Consider the following 26,319-nt stretch of genomic DNA (forward strand, 5'->3'; position numbering starts at 1 on the left):
CCACTCATGAGGACTAAGACAGTCACTTCAAGGAGTTCACACCACAAGGTGGTAGAACCCTTTGTGGTTCGAATTCGGCTGCACCACCACCACACCTCATAACAGCAGTGATAAGCGCTGCTGTGTTCTGGTTTGAAGGGTGTGGCAACGGAGGGATGCTTTTTCGAAGCCTAGTCCTCAGGTGCAGCGGCGCATCCATGACTCACCTCAGGTAGGAATCTATCTGGGGTTGATTAGAGATGTCGATGTGGCAGTAGCCCCTTACCATCAGGTGGACTGCATGCTCGTCTGCTACTCCTACATATATTATAAAAAAAGTCAGCCGGCATCCACAAACTTGCATCAAAGCAAGAAATAAGTATGGCGGTGACACTATACATAACGAAACATGGTTATTGATACTTTTTAAAATAACAAAAGAAACATAATTGAAGACGACTGCTCCCTTATCTACAATCCTATAACAAGGAATTATTACAAAATCATAAAATCTGACTGCTAAAAATATGCCTAAGTTACTTCCACAATTAATGCGAATCCAACGACACCTATCTTAATCCGTCTAGCCCTTTGGGCTGTGGGACTAAATATGTACATAAATAGGAGGCATACATACTACATACATACACTCGAAAAACATTTATATATTTATTTAAAAGAATATTGCATCACCTCTAAGAAGACATGTACGAAAGGGCAAACAATGCCTGATGGTATTCTCTACCAGTCAACCCTGGGTGGTTGAGGAGAATTTGCAGCAGGTGTTATGCTAAAGTAACAAAGAGCGATAGACAATAATAAAAACAGCAGATATACCAATATGTATTAAAAATAACGAATATACATATTTTAACAATAAAATAAATATATGTCAGATCGCCGAGCCTCGCGTCTGACCGATATAGAAATGCCAGATGGCGTTCCTTCATAGTGCACCAACTGCTTTCGGTTCCAACAAAGAAGCACACAAGAAAATAATAAATTCGGAGCCGATATCCTTACAAGTCCTGTAAATCCTTACAAGTCCACACCCATCAACGTCAATTGTCAACTCAATCTCAAAAACGAAACAATAATCATAGTTCTTATAACAAAAAGGCGACACTTGCAACCCCATCCGGAGTTACCCGCTCCAAAAATATAGTCTACTAAAATAATTGTTAATGAAGTAATTTGAATGGAAATCATAAAATAAGATTAAATAGCTTCAACTCCAAATTAACTAAAATTAATTGAAAATAATAGTTCGCGCCGTTATATATATTATAATATACCCAATATACAAATACACATAAACTCATACATACCATTTATCATATGTAAAAATATAAATAACTTATTAAACACAGGTAGTAATAACAGCCGTTTAAGAGTTAGATGAAGAGTTAAGATAATGCTGTCGGATAAACTATTTGAACACAGCTTTACTGGGGGGCTTTGCGGATATGCACGGGCAAGGCGTTCCAAAGCAGTACCCTCTACCATACAAAAACCATAGACTAAGTTACACAATTCTCGGTGACTCAATATAATTCTTACTTGGATTTCTCATAGATTAGTAAAGATTACTCACTCCTAACTAGAAAATGTGCCCAGTTTTGAGAATTGAAATAGTTGCGTAAAAAAGGTTTGCCACTTCTCCGTGCTAAAATATCCCTAAAATATTTGAAATAATTATTTATTTATTATGTAAATTCATGTAAATTACGCAGTATTTATTAGTTATTAGTTATTTATTCGTAAATTACGCAGTATTTATTAGTTATTAGTTATTTATTCGTAAATTTTCTCTAAAAATGTTTTTATTTGTCAAGAATTCAAAAAAAGAACTTACTATAATAAGCCATTTGCGGCTTCATTCAATTTCAAGGCGGCAAAGTATCTTTACTAATCTATGCCTCTACCATACAAAAACCATAGACTAAGTTACACAATTCTAAGCGACTCAATATAATTCCTACTTGGCTTTCTATATTAAAACTTTCGTGATATAACTCTGGACTAGTTCAGCATGGCTTTTATTTTGGCACCCGACAATTATTGTGGGACAAATAAATAATCCCTATCTGGCTTTATTACCTGGATTTGGAGCGATAGTGTCAGGTCAAGGTTTCAAAAAATATATTTTTAAGCTAACGCGTTATGTGCTGCTGTGTTTTGAAGTTGAAATGGTTTGAAGGGTATGGTAATTAAATAATACCTTTACCAGGCATTCCAGCTCACTCCTCTGGGGTAGCTGCGCCTCTGTGGCCGACCTTAGGTAAGGATCTAATCTTATCTTTCGGTGATCTTTAGGTGGTAGAATCCTTTGTGGTTCGACTCCGGCGGCACCACAGCCACACCTATTTCTGCCCTATAACAGCAGTGTTAGGCACTGCTGTGTTCCGTTTTGAAGGGTGTGGTAAGGGAGACATACTTTTCCGAGGCGTTCCAGCTTAGTTCTCAAGGGTAGCGGCGCATCTGTGGCCGACCTCGTGGTTTGATTACAGATTTCCATGGGCGGCAGTAGCCACTTACCATCAGATGGACTGCTTGATCGTCTGCTACTCCTTATAAAAATAATAATACGAGTGACAGGTCTATCCTACAAGGCTATCTAATCTCTTTTAGGGCTGAATACGGAACGCAGCCTAATAAATGTGCTTATAGATGGGCTTCTACCACCTTTAGAATGTGTATATTAATATGTACATGCTTTTTAAATATCAAACACCGTCACTTCATATTTGTTCATTTTTAAAACTACATATTCGAATACTGAATACTGAATAATTATCAGACAAACAATACCCCATCAATTCACGAACCCTAAATAATAGCTCAATCGATGTTACCGAATCGATTTTGACAATTGCCTTGACCTAAGAATTGGCTGTATCAAAACAGACTAGTCTAGACAAGTTCCGTCTTTAGGTAAGGCTATTTTGCCAGCGTCGCCTGTGCAGCCAATAATTGGCTCAGTTTTTTTTATACTATACGAGTAGCAGACGAGCATGCAGTCCACCTGATGGTAAGTGGCTACCGCCGCCCATAGACATGTGTAATTAACCCCAGATAGGATTAGATATTATACCTAAGGTCGGCCACAAATGCGCCGCTACCACTGAGGACTAAGCTGGAACGCCTCGGAAAAGTATATCTCCCTTAGCACACCCTTCAAACAACAACACAGCAGCGCTTAACACTGTTGTTATGAGACAGAATTAAGTGTGGCGGTGGTGCCGCCTGAGTCGAACCACAAGGTTCTACCACCTTATGAAACCAACGCAAACCCGCAGACGGAGGATTCCGTGTTACCAAATTTTAACTTGCTTTTTATTTTTAGTATTTGTTATCATTTTTTTTTTATAATATAAGAATAGCAGACGAGCATGCAGTCCATCTGATGGTAAGTGGCTACTGCCGCCCATGGACATCTGTAATCAACCCCAGATAGGATTAGATATTCCTACCTGAGGTCGGCTACAGATGCGCCGCTACCCCTGAGGACTAAGCTCGAACGCCTCGGAAAAGTATATCTCCCTTAGCACACCCTTCAAACAACACAGCAGCGCTTAACACTGTTGTTATGAGGCAGAATTAAGTGTGGCGGTGGTGCCGCCGGAGTTGAACCACAAGGTTCTACCACCTTATGAAATCAAGTGCCGCAAGCTCGCACACGGAGGGTTCCGTACTAACAAATTTTAATTTGCTTTTTATTTTTAGTACGAGCTTATGACCGCAGCTTCGCTCGCTTTACGAAGTGATATTATTAACTCAGAAGTTTTATACAAACTTTCATCCCCTATTTTATCCCCTTGCGGGAGAATTGATCAAAATCCTTTCTTAGCGGATGCCTACGTCATAACATCTACCTGCATGCCAAATTTCAGCCCGATCCGTCCAGTGGTTTGGGCTGTGCGTTGATAGATCACTATGTCAGTTAGTCACCTTTGAGTTATATAAATTTAGATTTGTTATCATAGCAGTCATAGAAGTGGATGCATTGTGAAGATTTGAACTGTCTATCTATTACAGTTCAATAGATACAACTTGCTTTGCTTGTTTGACGACCCCTATTTATTTTAAAGTTTTTTTTACGCCGCCGCACCTATTTCTACCTAATAACAGTGGTAAAGCGCAACTGTTTTCTGTTTTGAAGAGTGGTAAGGGAGACATACGTTTCCGAGGCGTTCCAGCTTAGTCCTCAGCGGTAGCGGCGCATCTGTTGCCGGAGTCATATAGTAATATTTAACCCTATCTGCAGTTGATTACAGATGTCCATGGGTGGTATCCACTTACCATCAGATGGACTGCATGCTCACCTGCTACTCCTATATTATAAAAAAAATCAATCGTGCTATATACCAGATGGACTGTATGTTCGTTTTTTACGTCTACAATACAAGTAGTCAATACAAATACAATACATTTTACTCGTATGATTTATCAATCATCATCATCATCAACCCATTATTATCCCACTGCTGGGCACGGGTTTCCTCTCATAATGAGAACGATTAGGCCATAGTCCACCGCGTTGGCCAAGTGCGTATTGGTAGACTTCACATACCTTGGAGTTTTTTTTTAAATACGTCGTATGTATGCAGGTTAGCTCACGATGTTTTACTTCACAGTTTAAGCAAGTGATAATTAATTTTTAATACGCACATAAATTTAAAATCAGAGGTGCCTGGGATTTGAACCTCGGACCCCTCAATCGAGAGGCCAAGTTTCTTAACCACTAGGCTATCACTTACTATGTACTATTGCGATTTATCAATACTTGCATAAAATATTGGCAATGGATCAGTAAAACGGAAGATAAAAAGGGGAGTGTATGCGGAAGTAAGCAGTCAATAATTGCTAGGTAGCGACCGAGGTACAATTGACTGTGAGTATTGGCGCACTTCCAGACCTTTTTTGTCTTTGTTATTTCGATTGTGTGCGATGCCATATTTGTTGGCTTTAACGAGTGTGTGCGATGCCTTACATGTTTTTACAAAAATGACTGTTTTGGTGTTTGTTTACGTATTTGCCCATTATTTCCAATCAGCGCCCCTAACGGATTGTATCAGAACTGATTGGAAATATATGGGAAATACGTAAGTAAAAATAAAAACAGCATTTTTTGTCAAAACGTAAAAACTCATACTAAGGGTAGGTACAGGTCGCATTTATAAAAAGGAAGTAAAAAGGGGAGTGTATGCGGAAGTAAGCAGTCAATAATTGCTAGGTAGCGACCGAGGTACGATTGACTGCGAGTATTGGCGTACTTCCAGACCTTTCTTTCTTTGTTATAACGATTGTGTGCGATGCCATTTATTTCTTGTTACAAGTGAAAAATAAGGAATCGGACCGCGATGAATGCTTATAAATATATAATATAAAAGTCTCAATATTTTAATGGTTTTTTATAAAATAGAAGTAACCACCGAGCACAATGAACTTTGAAGGTGGTAGAACCCTTTGTGGGTCGATTCCGGCGGCACCACCGCCACACCTATTTCTACCTAATAACAGCAGTGTTAGGCGCTGCTGTGTTCCGGTTTGAAAGGTGTGGTAAGGGAGACAGACTTTTCCGAGGCGTTCCAGCTTAGTCCTCAGGGGTAGCGGCGCATTTGGGGCCGACCTCAGGTAGGAATATCTAATCCTATCTGGGGTTGATCACAGATGTCCATGGGCGGTAGTAGCCACTTACCATCAGGTGGACTGCATGCTCGTCTGCTACTCCTATATTATAAAAAAACAATTTATTATCAAGTGTTACAGTCACATCACTATGGTTCTTGTACAGATCGCATAATTGCTGGTTCTTGATCACTTACGTCACTTCCTTAAATACTTTTATTTTTTTATTATTTATTTACAAATTTGTGTACACAGAAACATAACAAAGAAATAGAGCATTAAAAAGAAATGTAGTACAAACACAGTACTTTTTTATATTTTTTAGAATATTCTGTCTTCATTTAAGTTATAAAATGCCACCTGATTCTTGCAATGGGTTTTGTATTGGAAATGTTATAATACTAATTTAATTATAATAAATGTATTTAATGTAAATAATGATTATGGACGAATATATTGTATTTTTGGAATTCCTTTTGAGTGCTTTAAGTTGTAACACAAGTGGTATGCTTACACGATATTTTAGTTATATTTATAAAGCTTTATAAAAATAACCTAATTTTAACCAACAGTACTTCTAAAGATTTTCCCAAACATTTTAATTTCATCCCTCACGAAGCGCTCCCCTTCAACCCCCTCACTGACCTCGAGTGGCCACCCTAATTACCTAATTAGAGCAATTAATTTGTCTCTGAACCGTAAACTATTGTTTAATGAAGGCACTAAACTTAGTCTGCGCGTATTTTAGTTTATGGTGGATCAATAAACTAACTAATAAATAAAACTAGTAGACTAATTAAAGGTTTTTTTTTAATAATATAGGAGTAGCAGACGAGCATGCAGTCCACCTGATGGTAAGTGGCTACTGCCGCCCATAGACATCTGTAATCAACCCCAGATAGGATTAGATATTCCTACCTGAGGTCGGCCACAGATGCGCCGCTACCCCTGACGACTAAGCTGGAACGCATCGGAAAAGTATGTCTCCCTTACCATACCCTTCAAAACGGAACACAGCAGCGCCTAACACTGCTGTTATTAGGCAGAAATAGGTGTGGCGGTGGTGCCACCGGAGTCGAACCACAAAAGGTTCTACCACCTTCAAACCTCAGTATTCAACCTCAGATAAGATAATGAGGTCGGCCACAGATGCATAGCTATCCTTAAATACTAAGTTGTAACGCCTCGGATAAGTATGTTTATCTTATCGCACCCATCAAACCAGAACACAGCAGCGCTTAACACTGGTTTATGCCAGAAATAGGTATGACGTTGATGCCTTTGGAGCCAATTGAGTTGAAGGTGGTAGATCCCTTTGTGGTTCGACTCCGGCGGCACCACCGCCACACCTATTTCTGCCTCATAACAGCAGCGTCAAGCGCTGCTGTGTTCTGGTTTGAAGGGTGTTGTAAGGTAGAATACATTTCTGAGGCGTTCCAGCTTAGTCCTTAGGAATAGCGCCGCTGTGTCCTACCTCAGGTAGGAATATCTAATCCTATCTGGGGTTGATTACAGATGTCCATGGGCGGCAGTAGCCACTTACCAGGTGGGTATGTTCATCTGCTACTCTCATTTCATAAAAAAGAAATATTAAGCAGAATTAGTTGTGTCGGTTATTGTCCCTGTAGTTCCGGGACTAGAATATGGCTACAGTATCCCCTGCCTTACGTAAGAAGCGACTAAGAGAGGGCTTTCGGGCTTGCGGGCGGCAAGAATGGGATCTTGAACCGTCCAGTAAGGGACCCCGAGAAGGACGGCGGTATGTGTGGTCCCATACCGTAAACACTACATGCTGTGGGAGGAGCGATAACTGCTTCCCCATGGTAGAGCCTGATCGGGGCATCGCGCTTGGAGGGCTTCGACTGTGTACCGTCGGAGATCCCGGAGTTCTCCAACAAGCGCTGAGGACGGCCACCGGAGGGGTTTTAGTGCGGTAAAAATCCCACATAACCCGGCGTCGCTCTCACGTCGTCGGGTACCTTATGAAGGTATCCCCCCCGAAAAAAAAAAATGTGTGTCGGTGATGCATTTGGAGCCAAACAACGAAGGTAGTAGAAATTAATATCTCTAAAAATACGAGTAGACTTCTTATAATGAAAGTAGCAAACATAATGAAAGTAGCTGATTCGTAAGTCACTAAGATTAATGACAGAGTAAATAAGAAAAGATGAGTCACTTGTTTGTTTTGCGACTTCTAGCGTTTATCTGGTTAACCTTTAGCAAGGCACGTATCACTTTTGCCAGAAGTGCTTTAGCACATCTCTTAAGGTAATCAAGGGGTCTTATAGCGTATTTATATCTTTATTTTGAATTTAGTAGAACCCTCTGTGGTTTGACTCCGGCGGCACCACCGCCACACCTATTTCTACCTCATAACAGCAATGTTAAACGCTACTGTGTTCTGGGTTCAAGGGTGTGGTAAGGGAGACATACTTATTCGAGGTATTCCAGCTTAGTCCTCAGAGGTAGAAGCGCATTTGTGGCCGACCTCAGGTAGGTATATCTAATCCTATCTGGGGTTGATTACGGATATCCATGGGCGACGGTAGCCACTTATCAACAGGTGGACTGCAAGCGCGTCTGCTTCTCCTATATTATAAAAAAATCACGGTTCAGACACGGTCTTTTTTTATTTTGTGAGTAACAGACGAGCATGCAGTCGACCTGACGGCAAGTGGCTACTGCCGATATATACATATGAATTCAATCCCAGATAGGATCAGATTCGTACCGGAAGTCGGCCAGACATGCGCCGCTACCCCTGAGGACTAAGTTGTAATGCCTCGGATGAGTATGTCTGTCTTATCGCACCCAACGAACCAAAACACTGCAGCGCTTAACACTGGTGTTACAAGGTAGAGATAGGTGTGGCGGTAGTGCCGCCGGAGTCGAACCACAAAGGTTTCCACCATCTTCCTATTAAGTTAAATCTGCTATGATAGCCACTGGTTTGCCGCAACCCTCTATTACCTACTACCAGATGTTACTACCCTACTAAAGCACGCTTATTGCTTCGTTATTAGTTTTTAACTTCTTTAAATTAGTTTAAAATATTTTATCATTAATTAAAATGTGAAACGAGTGCCCATTAAAAGTGAAGTCTCCAATTCGTATCAGAATTCGACAGCAAAAATGTAGATTAACACGAAATACAGCAAAATGGTATTTTTAATTAAGTCTACTGCAACTCTTCTAACATTTTATATAAAAAAAAAATTAAATTATACTTCTTTATGTAAGGAAAACATATTATATGTTTTAGCGGAGGACGATGTTGCGCGTGCCGTGTAACACATATTTTAGCGTAGCGCTTCATTGTAACACATAATATACGAATACTATTTATTTTACCTTAAACTTATGCTCAGTTAAATTTGTTTAAATGCATAAAACCTCTTTTGTTAACCACGGCAAATAAGTATCTACACTAATATTCTAAAGAGGAAAACTTTGTTTGTTTGATTGTAATGAATAGGCTCAAAAACTACTGGACCGATTTTAAAAATTCTTTCACCATTCGAAAGCTACATTATCTACGAGTAACATAGGCTATATTTTATATGAAAAATATCTGATAAATAGATTTTGAGGCAGTACAGTACAAAGTTTGCCGGGTCAGCTAGTAACTTATAAAATTCTAAATATAAAACATGTTCATTTCCATTTATTTGGTTTCAATTACATTATTACAACAATCAACGTAATCTAGAAACTTTCGAAAATGGGTAAAGCAATTTCATATCTAATAGCTTTTTAATTACTTATAAAGAGCTGTTATTACGAACATGATATAATAAAATCGTTGGGTCATTCTCTATTGGATACGAAAATGAACGGTCAACTACTTTGTGTTGCATATCTTTGTATATTTTCTAACTTTATCGGTGCACAAAATGTTCCAAATGTGGAAATGCCGATCAAAGAAGATAAAGTCGGGGTTCTACTTTACGAATTGAACAGCAAACTTGAGAAGGAGAAGGGCGCCGTTTTCACAGAAGTGTTTCCAGAAGTTTTACCAGAAGTTCCCCCAGAAGTTTTTCAAGAAAATGCTCCAGAAGTTTCTCAAGAAGTTTCCTCAGAAGTTTCTTTAGATAATACTGATCAGGAAGCCTTGTTCAGAATGGCAAATGTGGAACAAGGAATAAATATGGGTTGTCCCAACGGTTTTGCTAAGATTTACGGTACTTGTGTGGAAGTCCATTGATTTTTAACCATACTTTTTGTCTAAGTGTGATTTTCGCTTTTAATTATTACTATGTTTCGTACAAGAATGTTATTAGATTGTTATAGTCCGCGCCAAACTGCTAGTTTGCTCTGAAGTCGTTGCGAGCAGGTGTAGTCATACAATTTACTATGGCGACGCGATCCATTTCTATATTCAGAGCGGACTAGCAGCTTTACGCGGACTATACGAATTTTCATTATAAAATAATTACTTTTGAAATAAAATTCGTGTTAAGTCTGTCATGTTTAAAATTTGAAATGTTATTACTAAAATTGTAATATAAGTAAAAAATAATGTTCATCGTAACAAAATCTTATTTATGTAATTCTGTATAACAATATTATCTATTATCTTAGTTTTATATAAATTTAAGATTTATAAAAAGTGAAATAAATATGATAAGAAAATAATAATAACGTTGTTTTATTACGAATAGTTACTTAATTGTAATTATTACTTTAAAAATGTGATTTATCATTACTTCATCTTATTTGTAAATTACAGAAAAATAGTTAATACACTGTTAATAACTCAGAATCACTTTTCAAAATACAATTTTCAGTAGTCGTCGTCGGGTAGACGCCCATTACCGTCCCTTTGCTGGGTATGAGCGGATTTATAGGATTTATACATGTTTAAAAAATATTTTAGATAGATTTTTTTAAATAAGTAATAATTAATTCGAATACGCAAATAACTTTGAAAAATCAGAGGTCCGTGCCTTAGATTCGATCCTGTACCCTTACCATGAGTTTTTACGTTTTGACAAATATGACTGCTTTGTTTACGTATTTGCCCATACAAATTCCAATCAGCGCCCTAGCGGATTGTATCAGAACTATAGTGTCAGTAACGTAACATAAAATGTCTAAATTGACAAAATGGCGCTTTATGTTTTGTCTCCTTTTTTTGCGAACATGTGAAGCAGACAAAAAGACTTGAGCGCGTACTTATTTTTACGTTTACTCAGTCTACTGAAGCAAACGGAACATAATAATAAATTGAGTAAACGTAACCTATATTTGTGGGATGTTTCGAAAACTCATGGTAAGGGTACTGGAACCTTCGATTAGAGAGCGAGTTTCAAAGCACTAAACTGTCACTGCTTATATATTTGAAAATATATATAACTTGAAAATTAATGTATAGAAAAAAAAAATCTTTCTGGTACATATAAATTGTTTTCGAATTATATACAACAACAAAATGAAATATAGACATTGAAATTGAGAACTAAAATGTTACATTTTGTGAATCTTTACTTTCGTTTTTCAATTTAATTATGGTTGAATTTCCACCCCTACCACGGGTAACTAGATATAATGTAGAGAAATGTGGTCTTTGTTATCTCAGTTAGACAGACTTCTAATGAAGAATGGATTTCTGTTGAGGATTTGGGCTTTATGTTAGAAAATTGATTTCTAAATGAGGAATAAGGTTTTTTACATTCATTTTATTTTTAAGAAAAACACAATATGAGTATACATGGTGATAAGACAGTATTTTTGAATAAATAATTTTAAATACATTTTAAAAGTGATATAAAAAATCATTAATAGTTTAAAAAAAGTATCTCATCAGTTAGTATTTGGATATAAGTTGATCAATATATTCCACATTATCGTATTAACTGTGTAACACATGCTTGATATGCTTTACAAAATCCAAAATCATAAATAAATCAACATTTTCTTCTCAGTGAATCTTCTCTGAGGCTCGAACTAAAAGTTTTATTAACATCTTTGTCTAATGTTTTTTTTGCATGGCTCAGGCTTGATGGATTTTATCACTATTTCTAATGTACAGCCAACTCCAAAAGCAGACGAAGCTGAGTGTACATCCCGTAAACCTTAGCTGATCCCGCAGCGCAGCCGGATCCTTCGAACATGGCTCCATCCGGAAGATTAACTGTGTCATTATTGTCTTCACGTTTATTCTTTTTTCTTTTATTCTTTTTTATTTATTTATCGCTATTTCTGCAAGATTAACGGTCTCACAGTGACATTTTATGCAGCTATACATCTATGCAGTTTCATTATTGTCTTCACTTTTATTCTCTTTCATTTCTTCTTTTTACTTATTTATCACTATTGCCGCAAGATTAAGTCTCATTATTGGATTCACTTTTAGTACTTTTTCTTTTCTTCTTTTTATTTATATATCACTATTTCCGTATGATTAAGTCTCATTATTGTCTTTACTTTTATTCTCTTTCATTTCTTCTTTTTACTTATTTATCACCATTTCCGCAAGATTAAGTCTCATTATTGGCTTCACTTTTATTATTTTTTCTTTTCTTCTTTTTATTTATTTATCGCTATTTCCGTATGATTAAGTCTGATTCTTGTCTTAACTTTTAATATTTTTCTTTTCTTCTTTTTATTTATTTATCACTATTTCCGCAAGATTAAGCCATTATTGTTTTTCTTCTTTTCATTATTTTTTATGTTTTTTACTCTTTTTTTATTACTATTTCTTATGTACGTCAATACACATCCCGGAAACCTTCGCTGATCCCGCAGCGCAGCCGGCACCTTCGAACATGGCTCTATCCGCAAGATTATCATTATCCTTTTTCTCTTCACTTCTATTATTTACCATTTTCTCTCCCATTTGTATCGGATGAGCCTTTTCATCCTTACTTTCAAGGTCTTTCAAAAGTTCTATTTCATCACTAAAAACAAAATCGAATTTTGGCTTTCCTCCATTTTCAGCGATTGGTACACTGTTCAAATTTGAGAAACTTAAACATACCACTAAATATAATAATGCTTGCTTCATGTCTGTATGTAGTCTCTCTGGTTTTAAATTGTACAATAATATAATATGGGACTAAAGTGAATTTTTATGTCAGTTACTATCAAATATTTGTCTAAATGGTACTCTTAATGTTGTCATCGATTTTAAAGTAATTAATACTTTTAGTGATTAGATTATTGTAATGTAAAATTAATTGCTTTGGCCGTGTTTAGTGTTACTATTTACCAACTATTTTTATCATTGCTGACTTATACTGTCCTACTACATGGTCTGTATGCAGAGTGGGAGGGGTATATGCTAAGGTCTAGGTAGAGGCTATATGGCCTCTATGCAGAATGGGGGGAGTCTAATGCGCTGGTCAAGTATGAATTGGTAGTATAAGTAACAGAAGAGGATGCAATCTACCTGATGGAAAGTGGCAACTGCCGTCTATGCACATCTGTAATCAACCCCAGATAAAATTACATTCCTATCTAAGTTGGCCCGCCGCTACCCCAGAGCACTAAGCTGGAATGACTCGGATAAGTATTACTCCCTTACTAATGATGTGCCGAGTCGGCCATTTTTGGTATTCGAGTACTTTGGTACTCATATAAAAAAGAATGGAGTCAGTACTCGAGTCCAAAGTATTCACAAAGTACTCGAGTACTTTGCACAACATACAGTCCAATAGCACGGAAGAGCAAAAAAAAAAAAAAAAACGCCACTCACTACACAAAATTAAACAAGTTTTTAGTTGTAGTGTACGAGTATCGTCAGTACTCGAGTATTACTGGTACTCGAGTATCACTATTGGTACTCGAGTATGCGAGTTTATGTAAGTACTCGAGTACTGACTCGAGTCGACCTGACTCGGCACATCTCTATCCCTTACCATGCACTACAAACCAGAACAGAGCTACGTTTGAACGCTGCTGTTATTAGGCAGAAATAGGTGTGGCGATGGTGCTGCCGAAGTCGAAGCCCACACAGTTCTACCACCTTCAAAAATGGTATATTGTCACCTCGTCTATCCACGTAAGGTTTCACCACCCTTTTATCATTTATCTACCCCTAAACCGTACATATTACTGACGAAAAGCATTTGTCACATAACAAATGGTTTTTGATATCACCCCGCCGTGAAAAACCATTAATCTTAGAATTTTTCATAAATGTTCCGTTGACACCCTTGCTTCGAAAATTTAGAGAACATTGACTAGGGTTATAAATTAGATATTTTTTGGATGATTTCCTAACTTTATTTTTTACAAAAAATAAAATTAGTGGGAATTAATTCAGCTATCCACCAAAATGCTGAATTGCTGCTGACATATTAACGTATATGTCATATAACATAGATTAATAAAGTTTACTCACTCCTAGCAAGAAAATGTAACCAGTTTCGACAGTTGAAATTGTCACTGTCATCTATTTTCGTGTTTGAAAAATATTAAAAAATGTAGTTCAGATCCGAATACGAATGAAACGATATTTCTCCGCTCTTTTTTTCGATTTTGTATTTTTGCACCACTTAATTGTATTGTATAGTATTGCCTCATATTATAAATAACAGTGGCGGTGATACTTCCCTGGTACCATATTGGGTACCTACCATTTTTTTTGATTTAGGATTAAAAATCTTAGGTTGCTTAAATATTTAGAAATAAAAAATAAGCTTTTTGCACTCACAGCCCCACGTCATAGACACGTCGGTCATAGACACGTCGCTCATAGACACGTCGCTCATAGACACGTCATTATCGATCCATCGCTGCCCCTCTGCTGGGCGCGGGTCTCCTCTCAGAATGAGAAGGCATTGACACGTACATAGACGAATACACAAGCACACAAACCCAGGCCTATTAATTTAATTTAATTTCATCACTTAGACGTCTGTCTGGCTGGGGATCGAACCCGGGACCCTCTGCGTGTCAGACCAGTATGCTGTACAAAAGCTTTGCACAGTTGTACGGGGATTTAAGTTAATTAATGACTCACATCTGGGCTGATGTCGGTGAAGTTGGCACTCGACACGAACTCTCGGAGGAACCCGTCCAGCTCAGTGCCCTCTATGTAGCCGTTCCCTGGAATTAAAATAAAATTTCATTAGTTGCTCATAATTGTTATGAACAAATATGTGAACTTTAAAAACTAGATTTTTTCTAGTTATATTATTATACTAGCTGACCCGGCAAACTTAGTACCGCCTCAAAATCTATTTATCAAATATATTTCATATAAAATATAGCCTATGTTACTCGTGGATAATGTAGCTTTCGAATGGTGAAAGATTTTTTTTTAAATCGGTGCAGTTTTTGAACCTATTCATTACAATCAAACAAACAAACAAAGTTTTCCTCTTTATAATATTAGTATAGACGATAAATATATGGAGAAATAGATTGACTTTGAAAACTACTTTGTCTAATTATATCACGTTTTGAAAACGTCCGAAGAAAAATAAAATTACAGAAAGCTACTCTTAAAGATGTTTCTTTATAATGACGTAGCAGACGAGCATGCACTCCACCTGATGGAAAGTGGCTACTGCCACCCATGGACATCTGTAATCAAGCCCAAATTACAAGGCTACTCGGGGACTAAATTGGAACGCCTTGGGTAAGTATGTCTCCCTTACCTCACCCTAGAGTACAGAACACAGTAGAGCTTAACACTGCTATTATTAGACAGGAGAAGGTGTGGCGGTGGTGCCGCCGGAGACGAACCACAAAGAGTTCTACCAACTTATAAAAAATATAGACAGTCTCCATATTTTATTAGTCGTACAACTGATGGTAGAACCTTTTGTGGACCAGCCGGCACCACCACTACACAATTCTGACCAGAGCACAGCAGCTCTCAACACTGTTGTTATTAGACAGAAATAGTTGTGGCGGTGGTGCCGCCGCAGTCGAACCACAGAGGGCTCTACCACCCACAAAAGCTTGCATCAAAAACCACTTGTATATCATATAATCGTGGATTTATTGATTCCAATTAGGCCATACAAATCCACGTAACCAATAAGAAGCTCATTAAACTTTTAATATGGGTCGATTCTCATTGATTGATTACGGAGGGCGTATTTTTCGGGCAACCTACATGTGCTCATTATCTATGGAACACCTCACTAGGGTCACCATGATTATGCATATCGACAGGATATTATATACTGTGATAAGTGATACTTCTTTTGGTGCATTGTGGAAAATAGATTAGTGTTTTTTGTGTGGGTCGTAGTTGCGTGCCGATGTAACACATAATTTATTTGTAAAATTTCCTTTCGTCTATTGGTCCTTCGTTAAAATAAAATTTGAATGTATAAAAAAGTTATTTTAGTAGAGAATAGGTATTTCTTAATTTGACGTTTAACGTCTTCTTTAGAAATACCAGATTTGTATGTATTTCATTTACAATCCCAATTGTTTAGTATTGACTAAATAATATATATTAAATTTTAAACCAGCCTAGTTGGATCGCCTCCTATTAATATATCTGCTTTACCATAACCTTCAAAAACAAAAGACAGCAATGCTTAACACAGATGTTATTAGGCAAAAATAGGTGCGACGGTATCACCGGAGGGTAGACACCAATGGTTCAACCACATTTTCATATTTATTAAAGGGCATGAATTTACATAAGTTGAGTAGGCCTAAAATTTACTATATAACACACTCTTACAATGCATATTGCATATAACATAACATAAGATTTAGATGTATTTGTTATATAACATAATTATATGTATAGAAGGTGGTAGAACCCTTTGTGGTTCAACTCCGGCGGCACCACTGCCACACCTATTTCTGCCTCATGACAGCAGTGTTAAGCGCTGCTGTGTTCTGATTTGAAGGGTGTGGTAAGGGAGACATACTTTTCCGAGGCGTTTCACCTTAGTCTTCAGGGGCAGCGGCGCATCTGTGGCCGACCTCAGGTAGGAATATCTAATCCCATCTGGGGTTGATTACAGATGTGCATGGGCGGCAGTAGCCACTTACCATCAGGTGGACTGCATCTCCCATATTATATAAAAAAAATTGTAAAAAAGAAAACTTGTAAAAAAAAAAGATTTCTATAAAGTTTTTCTAAACTCAGAATATTATATTCTTAACTTAAAAAGTCGCTTAGCTTACAAATTGTCTTAGAAGTAAGGTTCTATTCTATTCTGAACAACAGTTTAAAGTAATGTCTTCTAAGTGCTGTCCTACTTTTCCATGAAAATTTATGGTACACTCCGGTGACCCACTTCGGAGTGACAAGCATCGAAAATACATGGACGGTAAAACGTCGTTCGGTTATATGCATTTAGTTTTAACATGTATTTTGATGATACTTAAAGGGACCGTTCATTATTCATATTAACCCATTATTGTCCCACTGCTGGGCACGGGTCTCCTCTCATAATGAGAAGGATTAGGCCATAGTCCACCGCACAGGTATTTTAATGATACTTAAAGGAACACTTCATTTTTTTTTTATAATATAGCAGTTGCAGACGAGCGTGCAGTCCACCTGATGGTAAGTGGCTACTGCTGCCCATGTACATCTGTAATCAAACCCAGATAGGATTAGATATTCCTCCCTGAGGTTGGCCACAGATGCGCCGCTACCCCTGAGGACTAAGCTGGAACGCCTCGGAAAAGTAGGTATATCTCCCTTACCACACCCCTCAAAACGGAACACAGTAGCGCCCAACACTGCTGTTATTAGGCAGAAATAGGTGTGGTAGTGGTGCCGCCGGAGTCGAACCACAAAGGGTTCTTCCACCTTCTACCGCCTTTCTACCACCACATATGCGTATCACAATTATTAACCTATAACTGTCCCACTGCTGGGCATGGGTCTTCTCTCAGAATGAGAAGGATTAGGCCATAGTCCACCGCGCTGGCCAAGTGCGAATTGGTAGATTTCATATACCTTTGATTACTTTTAAGATCTCTCAGGTAAGTAGGTTTCATCACAATGTTCTCCGTCACCGTTTAAGCAAGTGACAATTAATTTGTAATTTTGTAATACGAACATAATTTCGGAATCGAGAATAATCGAGAGGCCGAGTTACTAGGGTATCAACGCTTCAAATTAACTTGTTATATTTGTGGGCGCGCCGGTAGATAGATCTACAATGGTATTTCGATTCAACTAATTTAACCTATATTTATAAAAATATAGTCGCTGCAGTCGCCTGTGTAGGGATGCAAAGAGACGCTATTTCCACGACTCTCTTGTTAATCGTAACACCGCTGAGGTTTGGAAATTTCTTAAATCTGTTGGTATAGGCAAAACCTCATCTGTTGTTGATAGTGACATGGATCTAAATCACTTAAACCAACATTTTTCTCTTTCGCCTTCCTGCTTGGATCCAGTCACTAAAAACAACACTCTAAGCACGTTATTAAATGCTACAAAACCAATTTATACACCATTTAACCTCACGGTAGTTACGCAAGAAGACGTTAGAAAATCGATCAAGTCTATTACTTCGGCCGCGGTTGGAAATGACAATTTGTGCTCAAAGATGATCTCATTAATCCTTGAAAATATCCTTCCCATCATTTCTCATATACTAAATTTTTCCTTATCCACATGTACCTTCCCTTTAGCTTGGAAACAAGCAAACATTATCTCTCTGCCTAAAAATGCGAACCCTGTTTCTCTTTCTGATTTTCGTCCTATCTCTATACTGCCATTTCTTTCTAAAGTACTTGAGCACATTGTCCATAAGCAACTCTCCTCCTTTTTAATTAATAACTCTCTTCTCAGTCCTTACCAGTCCGGTTTCCGGCCCGGTCATAGCACTGTAACGGCATTGCTAAATGTCACAGATGATATACGGTGGGCGATAGAAAACAAATCTCTAACTGTGTTGGTTCTGTTAGACTTTAGCAGTGCTTTTACGTCTGTTGATTTCGATATCCTTACCGGAGTTCTCAGGTCCATTAACGTCTCATCTTCGGCCATTACATGGTTTAATTCTTATCTTCGAGGAAGATTACAGCGGGTCCGCCAGGGAGAATACTTCTCGGACTGGTGCGAGCTAGCTGCTGGTGTTCCTCAGGGTGGCGTTCTCTCTCCTTTACTTTTCTCTATCTTTATTAATTCCATTACAAAAATTATTTCCTCAAACTTCCATCTTTACGCAGACGATTTGCAGCTGTACCGTCACTTCACTGTACTCAACGCTTATAATGAAATTAATAAGTTGAATGATGACCTTTGCAAAATAAGTGAATGGGCTAATTCTTACGGAATTTCGATCAATCCTAGCAAAACCCAAGCTATTGTTATTGGTAGCAAGTACCATCGCAACTTGCTGGACTTTAATACACTGCCAAAATTAGTCGTTAATAACACTCCTATTCCGTACTCTTCAACTGTAAAAAACCTCGGCATCATTTTGGACTCCAACTTATCGTGGGACGCTTATCTGCGGGAGGTAAGTCGTAAGGTTCACTTCACCTTACACTCGCTTAAATGTCTCCAAGGTTTCTTGCCCTTTAAAACTAAAATCTCTCTCACTCAAACTCTCATTCAACCGATTTTGGATTACGCGGACGCATGCTATTTGAATGCCACAGAGGAGTCATTGAATAAACTTGAGCGCTTGCAAAATCTATGCATTAGATTCATTTTTGGTTTACGTAAATTTGATCGTGTTTCTCATTTTCGCAAGGATCTCAAGTGGCTCCCAATCCGTCTACGCAGGAATACTCGTATCCTCTGTATCTTATTCAATATCCTTAAAAATCCATCCTCTCCTTCGTACCTGAAGCAACGTTTTTCGTATGCACGGCCCTCTCTGGCACCCTGCAGACGTCACCTTAAATCCCTTTTAAATTATCCTTCCCACAAAACCTCTCTCTATTCCCATTCCTTCTCTGTTCATGCGGTTAGACTGTGGAATTCATTACCACCTAGTATTCGTCTCTCTAAGAGTATTTCTTTGTTTAAAAAGAGAGTCAAAGAGTATTACTTATCAATGTCATAATATAATATGTATGTATATAATTTGTATGTATAATATGTATATATACCTATATATATTGTTTATATGTATGTATCGTATGTATTTATATATTTATCCGTATTTATAACCTTAGTAGATTATTATTATGTTGTTTTTGCGCGCTGAATTTGTTTTCGTGTGAGATTTCCAATCCCAGGGCTGCTGGAAGAAATTTCATTGTGAAATAAGTAGTCCTTTGTACTGTGTTTCTATTATGTTATTTATTTATTACTTTCTCTGTGTACAAAAACTTATAAATAATAATAATAATAATTGAAATAATTAAATGAGTAATACGTTAATGCCATCACAGTAACAATAACACCCAAGCAAAATACCAAACAGTTCAGAGCACCACCGTGCCGTGCCCACTATTGGACAACTTCTGATCTGTTGACAGTTGCGCGCCCCTTTTTTATACCATGATTCAGGTAAGCCAATTTTGAAGGTGGTAGAACCCTTTGTGGTTCGACTCCGGCGGCACCACCGCCACACCTATTTCTACCTTTTTTTTTCTTTTTTTCTTAACGAGGGGGAATCCTTCAAAAGGTACCCGACGACGTGGGAGCGACGACGGATTATGTGGGATTCTTACCGCACTAAAACCCCCCCGGTGGCCGTCCTCAACGCTTGTTGGAGAACTCCGGGATCTCCGACGGAACGCAACCGGAGTCCTCCAAGCGCGATGCCCCGATCGGACTCTGCCCTGGGGGAGCAGTTTTCGCTCCTCCCGCACCATTTGGTGTACACGACACCATTTGGTGTACACGACGCTATGCGACCACACATACCGCCGTCCTTCCCGGGGTCGCTTACTGGACGGCTAGAGCTCCCACTCCTGCCGCCCGCAACCCCGGAAGCCCCCTTTTAGTCGCCTCTTACGACAGGCAGGAGTTACCGTAGCCCTATTCTAGTCCCGGAACTACAGGGACAACCACAGGAACAACCTATTTCTACCTAATAACAGCTGTGTTAGGAGCTGCTGTGTTCCGGTTTGAAGGGTGTGGTAAGGGAGACAGATTTTTCCGAGGCGTTCCAGCTTAGTCCTCAGGGGTAGCGGCGCATCTGTGGCCGACCTCAGGTAGGAATATTTAATCCTATCTGAGGTTGATTACAGATGTCCATGAACGGCAGTAGCCACTTACCATCAGGTGGACTGCATGCTCGTCTGCTACTCTTATATTATAAAAAAAAATACGGAGGGGTAGTTCGAAATTAATATCATGTGATTTAAGAAAAGGAATATTTATATATAAAATTAAGCATTCTCTGGCATATTAGTTAATAGATTAAAGTACTATTTTAGTATACCTATTCTCCTAAGCCGCAGCTCACCCCAATTCCAGTTCAGGGCTTTCATTAGGGATTTTCTTGATTGGACGGATTTCGTTCTATGATTCTTTGGTAGCAAACTGTTGGCCGAAATCAAAGTATTAGGTTTAAGCCGACTTTTATTACGTTTACTTATTCCGACCTTTCTATTTTTACGATCTTTGATATTTGTCTAACCTTTATGATACTGATAGTCTTAAATTGTGTTAAGTTTGGAATGTTATCTTTATTGAAACATTGAAATATTCTCAGCGTTTTCGACGCAGAGAAATCCTCTTGGATCCCTTTTTGACGGGTTGCCCGCGGACGGTGACAGCCGTTGCTGCCTGTAGCAGGTTGTCGCTCGTATGTAAAGATGGTAGAACTATCTGAGGTTCGACTCCGGCTACACCACCGTCACACCTACTTCTGCCTCATAACAGCAGTGTTAAGCGCTCCTATGTTCAGGTTTAAACGGTGTGGTAAGGGACACAGACTTTTCCGAGGCATTCCAGCTTAGTCCTCAAGAGTAGCGGCGTATCTATGGCCGACCTTAGATGAGAATCTGATTTTATCTGGGGTTGATTACAGACGTTCAAGAGCGGCAGTAGATACTTACCATCAGATGGACTGTATGCCCGTCTGCTACTAAAAACGTTACCTCTTTAGGATTTCAATAAGACACTCTTGGACTAAGATGTATGCAAAAGTATTTTCTTAAAAATAAGACTTTATTCTTACTTTACCATATATCATTACTTCACAGAGTTTGATCCTTATAAGCAACGTTATCAGATCTGACAACGTAATAAAGCAGTGTGATTTTTTTTTGTGGAATTTTACTTCTGTTACAAGAAACCTACATTCTTCCTTAAAATTTGTCGTACTCGAGGGAACCACGATGCAATATTTTACAATGATACTAACAAGATGTATTGCAGCGTATAATCATGGTAAACTTTATGATATAATGTTACGTATCCTATAGCGGGATATATTATGTATATCCTTTCCGTTCAAAATTAGGGATGTGTAAAAATAGCCGATTTTTATAATTTATAATAATATATTAGTTAAACTGATTTTTAAATTGTAATAATAGATTATTTTTTAACAAATCGATTATTTGATCAATTTGTAAAAAAATTGGGACCATTGATGATCTTTTTTAAGTTGACCAATTTTAAATTAAATTTTTATAATCGATTATTTTTACAGTAATGGATTATAAAAAGTTGGGTCCTTATAAGTAACACTATCTGATAGCGTAATAAAACAGTATGTTATATTTTGTGGATTATAACTTCTGTTACAAGAAATTTAAAGTTCTTTCTCAAAATGTATCGTACTTAAGGGAACCGCGATGCAATATTTTACAATGTTACTTGCAGATAACAACAAGATATATTGCAGCGTGTAATATTGCGTATCTCATACTGCTATGAGATGATGATGATGAAATATATGCTGCGATATATTTCCATTCAGTTCAAATGGATTTATCAGCAACGAGATATTGGGGATGGGTAAAAATAAACGATTTTATAATAACAATAATAATAATAGTTTAATTAAATCTCTAAGGATCATAAATCATCATTCAGACATTCTTAATTATACATTAATAGAAATTTATAAATTAATATGCATTAATAAAACAATATAAGTTGCCAAGTACAGTAAAATAAAACTAATCAAATTAAAACAATTTTTGTAACATTTTATTTTAATTTAAAATTAAAATTTAATTTAATTATTTTAGGGTTCCGTACCCAAACAATAAAGTTTTGGCCAACTGCAAGTCGCAGTTCTCTATATTAAATCTATAATTACATTCAATCTATATTTTTGTTTAATAATCGATTTTCACAAATCGATTTTTAAAAGAGGAATAATGGATTGCTATTTACAAAAAAATCGATTATTTGATTTATTATTTTAAGCGACCGGTTGGCAACTTGATTACAATTTGAGAACTGATTTGGTGATGACGTGTTTTTTCGCCGCCAAATTTCAGGGACTATTATGACCATTCTTCGTTGGAAAATTTTAAGTTAAGTTTTTAAAATAGATTATTAATCGATTATTTCTTTATTAGAGCATGATACAGTGATTACAGTGGTTAAGAAACACCGAGAGGTCCGAGGTTCATATCCCAGTTATTCACCTATGATTTTTCAAGTTATGTGCGTATTAGAAACAAATTATCACTTGCTTTAACGGTGGTGGAAAGCCTCGAGAAGACACCGGCATACCTGAGAAAAAAAAACCTTTTCAAAGGTATGTGAAGTCTACCATTTCGCACTTGAACAGCGCGGTCGACTGTGACCTAATCCTTCTCATTCTGAGAGGAGATCCGTGCCCAGCAGTGGGTCAGTAATGGGTTGATGATGATGAATCGATTATTTCTACAACAATTGATTTATTATAAAGAAACAATATTGCAGTATATAATCTTGCGGGTATCATACCGGGATATATCTCCGTTCAAATGGCTCCCGATTTATCAGATACGGGATATTCGAGCCTTATTTTATTGCTGACTCTACGCTACAGAGTAGGGTTGGCAAAAACGTTATGATAATATTTTTTGGCTCTTTGCCCGAACCATTGTAGATATAAGAATAGTTTTATCTTCAAATATGAATATTTCTGGATATACCTTGGCTAACCATTTTTTAACTTTAAAACGTTTTTACTAAATGATGTAGGAAGTATTAAATTGATAATATGCCCGGGGAGGTCACGCTGTCACACCTTTTTCTTCCCTGAAGCTCTTCTTGCTTTTTTGTGGATGTGGATGTCTGATTTAAATGATGAGGCGACCACCTTAGTAGACAGGAGTAGTATCTGTGATCAGCTCAGGGCCGGACTTAGATGTCTAGAGGCCTTGGGGCAACAAAGAAGTGGAGGCCCCCTGGCCCCAAATTATTTTCCGAATAAAATTAACAATTTTTCCAGTTGAGTTTTTCAATAAATATTTGATTGTGAAACGCAGATAGATTCTTCTAGTATTCATGTTTGTACAAAGTACCGTAGATAAAGGTAAAACAGCGAAAAAACATATCCAAGGTATTTTTTTTTTTTTTACTAGCGTTTACTAGTCGGATTTAAAAAAAATCCGACGTCTCTATTGTGGGGGCCCCGCTTTTGTGTAGTCCCCGAGGCTGCCGCCCCGGTTGCCCTCCCTTAAATCCGGCCCTGGATCAGCTTAAAATAAAGCTTGATTTTTTATATAGATTTGGTAAGAGATGTCCAAGGACAACAGTGGCCGCTTAATCGTTACTGTGTCACTCCTGGGCACGGATTGATATATTATGATCGTCTATATTTAGCATTAACAAAGATGTACGCACCTGTAACTGGCATGCATACCAGTCTACGTGTTTAGAATAAGTTTGTATAATATATATTGTATGTAATGCTGTTTGTGTGTCTTTAATAAATAAATAAATAAAAATAAATAAATTGCCTCTCAGAATGAGAAGCATTGGGCAATAATCCACCACCATTGCTTAGTGCGAATTGATAGACTTCACATACTTTATTAGATTTCTCGGGTATTCAGGTTTTTCTCACGATGTATTCCTTCACCGTTTTAAGCAAGTGATAATAATCAATTTCTAATACGCACATAACTTTGAAAAATCAGCGGTCTGAGATTTGAACCAAGTACCCCTAGATCAAGAGGCTGAGTGTCTTAAACACCAGGCTGCTTTTTTCTTCCCATCACTGCTTTTTTTCTTTCTCTTCTTTATCATAATATCTTATAAAATTCTCGTGTCACAATGTTAGTTACCGTCCTCCTCCGAAACGGCTTTACCGATTTTCACCAAATTTTATAAGCATATTCAATAGGTCTGAGAATTTGCTACTATCTATTTTTCATACCCCTAAGTGATAAGGGTTGTTCACTCTTAACGTTTTTTTATTTATATGGCAACACAACGTTTGCCGGGTCAGCTAGAATTACTAGCTGACCCGGCAAACGTTGTGTTGCAAATAAAAATGTACAACCCTAGTTCTTAGGGCGGATATAGAATAATTGCATCTTTCGCGCTGTCACCCATAAAATTTTATGAGACGTAATGTATACGGAACCTTTGTTACATGGAAATTGCAAGCATTTGTAAAATCCTTCTTTTCATACTTAGTGTTATTGGATTTTTAAAGTTTTAACTGTGTAGAACGTACCCTGTATTTTTATTCGACTAATCTTTAGTACAATTCTGTAAGAGAAAGTTAAATTATCTTTGAGCTTGTTAAAACGTCATTTATTTGGGAATTTGAGGCACTTCTTAAAAATGGAAAGGGATTTTTAATCAGTAATTAGCGCCCCTGGCGGACAGTATCAGAACTGATTGGAAATGTATGGGAAATACGTAAACAAATGCAAAAACAGTCATTTTGTAAAAACCTTAAAAGTCATACTAAAGGTACTGATCGCGAACGAAGCCGCGGGTAAAGGTGAGCGTGTATAGTCCGCACCAAACTGAAAGTCCGCTCTGAAGTTGTTGCGAGTTGTAGTCATACAATTTGGTACGGTGACGCGATTTATTACTATATTCAGAGCGGACTAACAGTTTTACGCGGATTTTTTTTTATAATATAAGAGTAGCACACGAGCATGCAGTCCACCTGATGGTAAGTGGCTACTGCCGCCCATGGACATCTGTAATCAACCCCAGATAGGATTAGATATTCCTACCTGAGGTCGGCCACAGATGCCACAGCGCCTAACACTGCTGTTATTAGGTAGAAATAGGTGTGGCGGTGGTGCCGCCGGAGTCGAACCTAGCGTAGCGAAAAAATTCTAAGTCTATGGTCGAACCACAAAGGGTTCTACCACCTTCAAATATACATTTAAGATAACAATCTGTATTGAAATAATTCACAATTAATTATTTAATTGCGCCCTTGAAAACGTTGCGTGCTCCAACATTGTTCGAGAATCGTTCTCTGAACTCTGAAATAAATAATTAATCACAAATATGTCACAGTGAAAAAATAAAAGGGAATTCAAGCTTTTTTATATATATAATAAAGTAGTAGCAGACGAGCATGCAGTCCACCTGATGGTAAGTGACTACTGCCGCCCATGGACATCTGTAATCAACCCCAGATAGGATTAGATGTTCCTACCTGAGGTCGGCTACAGATGCGCTGCTACCCTTGAGGACTAAGCTGGAATGCCTCGGAAAAGTATGTCTCCCTTACCACACCCGTCAAAACGGAACACAGCAGCGCCTAACACTGCTGTTATTAGGCAGAAATAGGTGTAGCGGTGGTGCAGCCGGAGTTGAACCACAAAGGGTTCTACCACCTTCAATTCAAGCTTCATAACTATGGTTGCTTTGGAGCTCCGTAACCGAAACTATCGGATATCGAATACGATTTAAAGGTTTCGGATCATTTCGGATAAGGG

General features: G+C 37.8%; 1 protein-coding gene across 1 annotated transcript in view; it reads right to left on the minus strand.

The window, feature by feature from the left end:
* Cbp53E (Calbindin 53E) overlaps nt 1–26,319 on the minus strand; it is a 69,322-nt gene that overhangs the window by 35,955 nt on the left and 7,048 nt on the right. Inside the window, exon 2 of the mRNA XM_073092015.1 lies at nt 14,576–14,661. Coding sequence (XP_072948116.1) covers nt 14,576–14,661 — 86 coding nt within the window. The remainder of the gene's footprint in view (nt 1–14,575; nt 14,662–26,319) is intronic.

Source organism: Epargyreus clarus, unplaced genomic scaffold, assembly GCF_041222505.1.
Source record: "Epargyreus clarus isolate Ecla_fem2 unplaced genomic scaffold, WU_Ecla_fem_2.2 ptg000035l, whole genome shotgun sequence".
Taxonomy (NCBI): domain Eukaryota; kingdom Metazoa; phylum Arthropoda; class Insecta; order Lepidoptera; family Hesperiidae; genus Epargyreus; species Epargyreus clarus.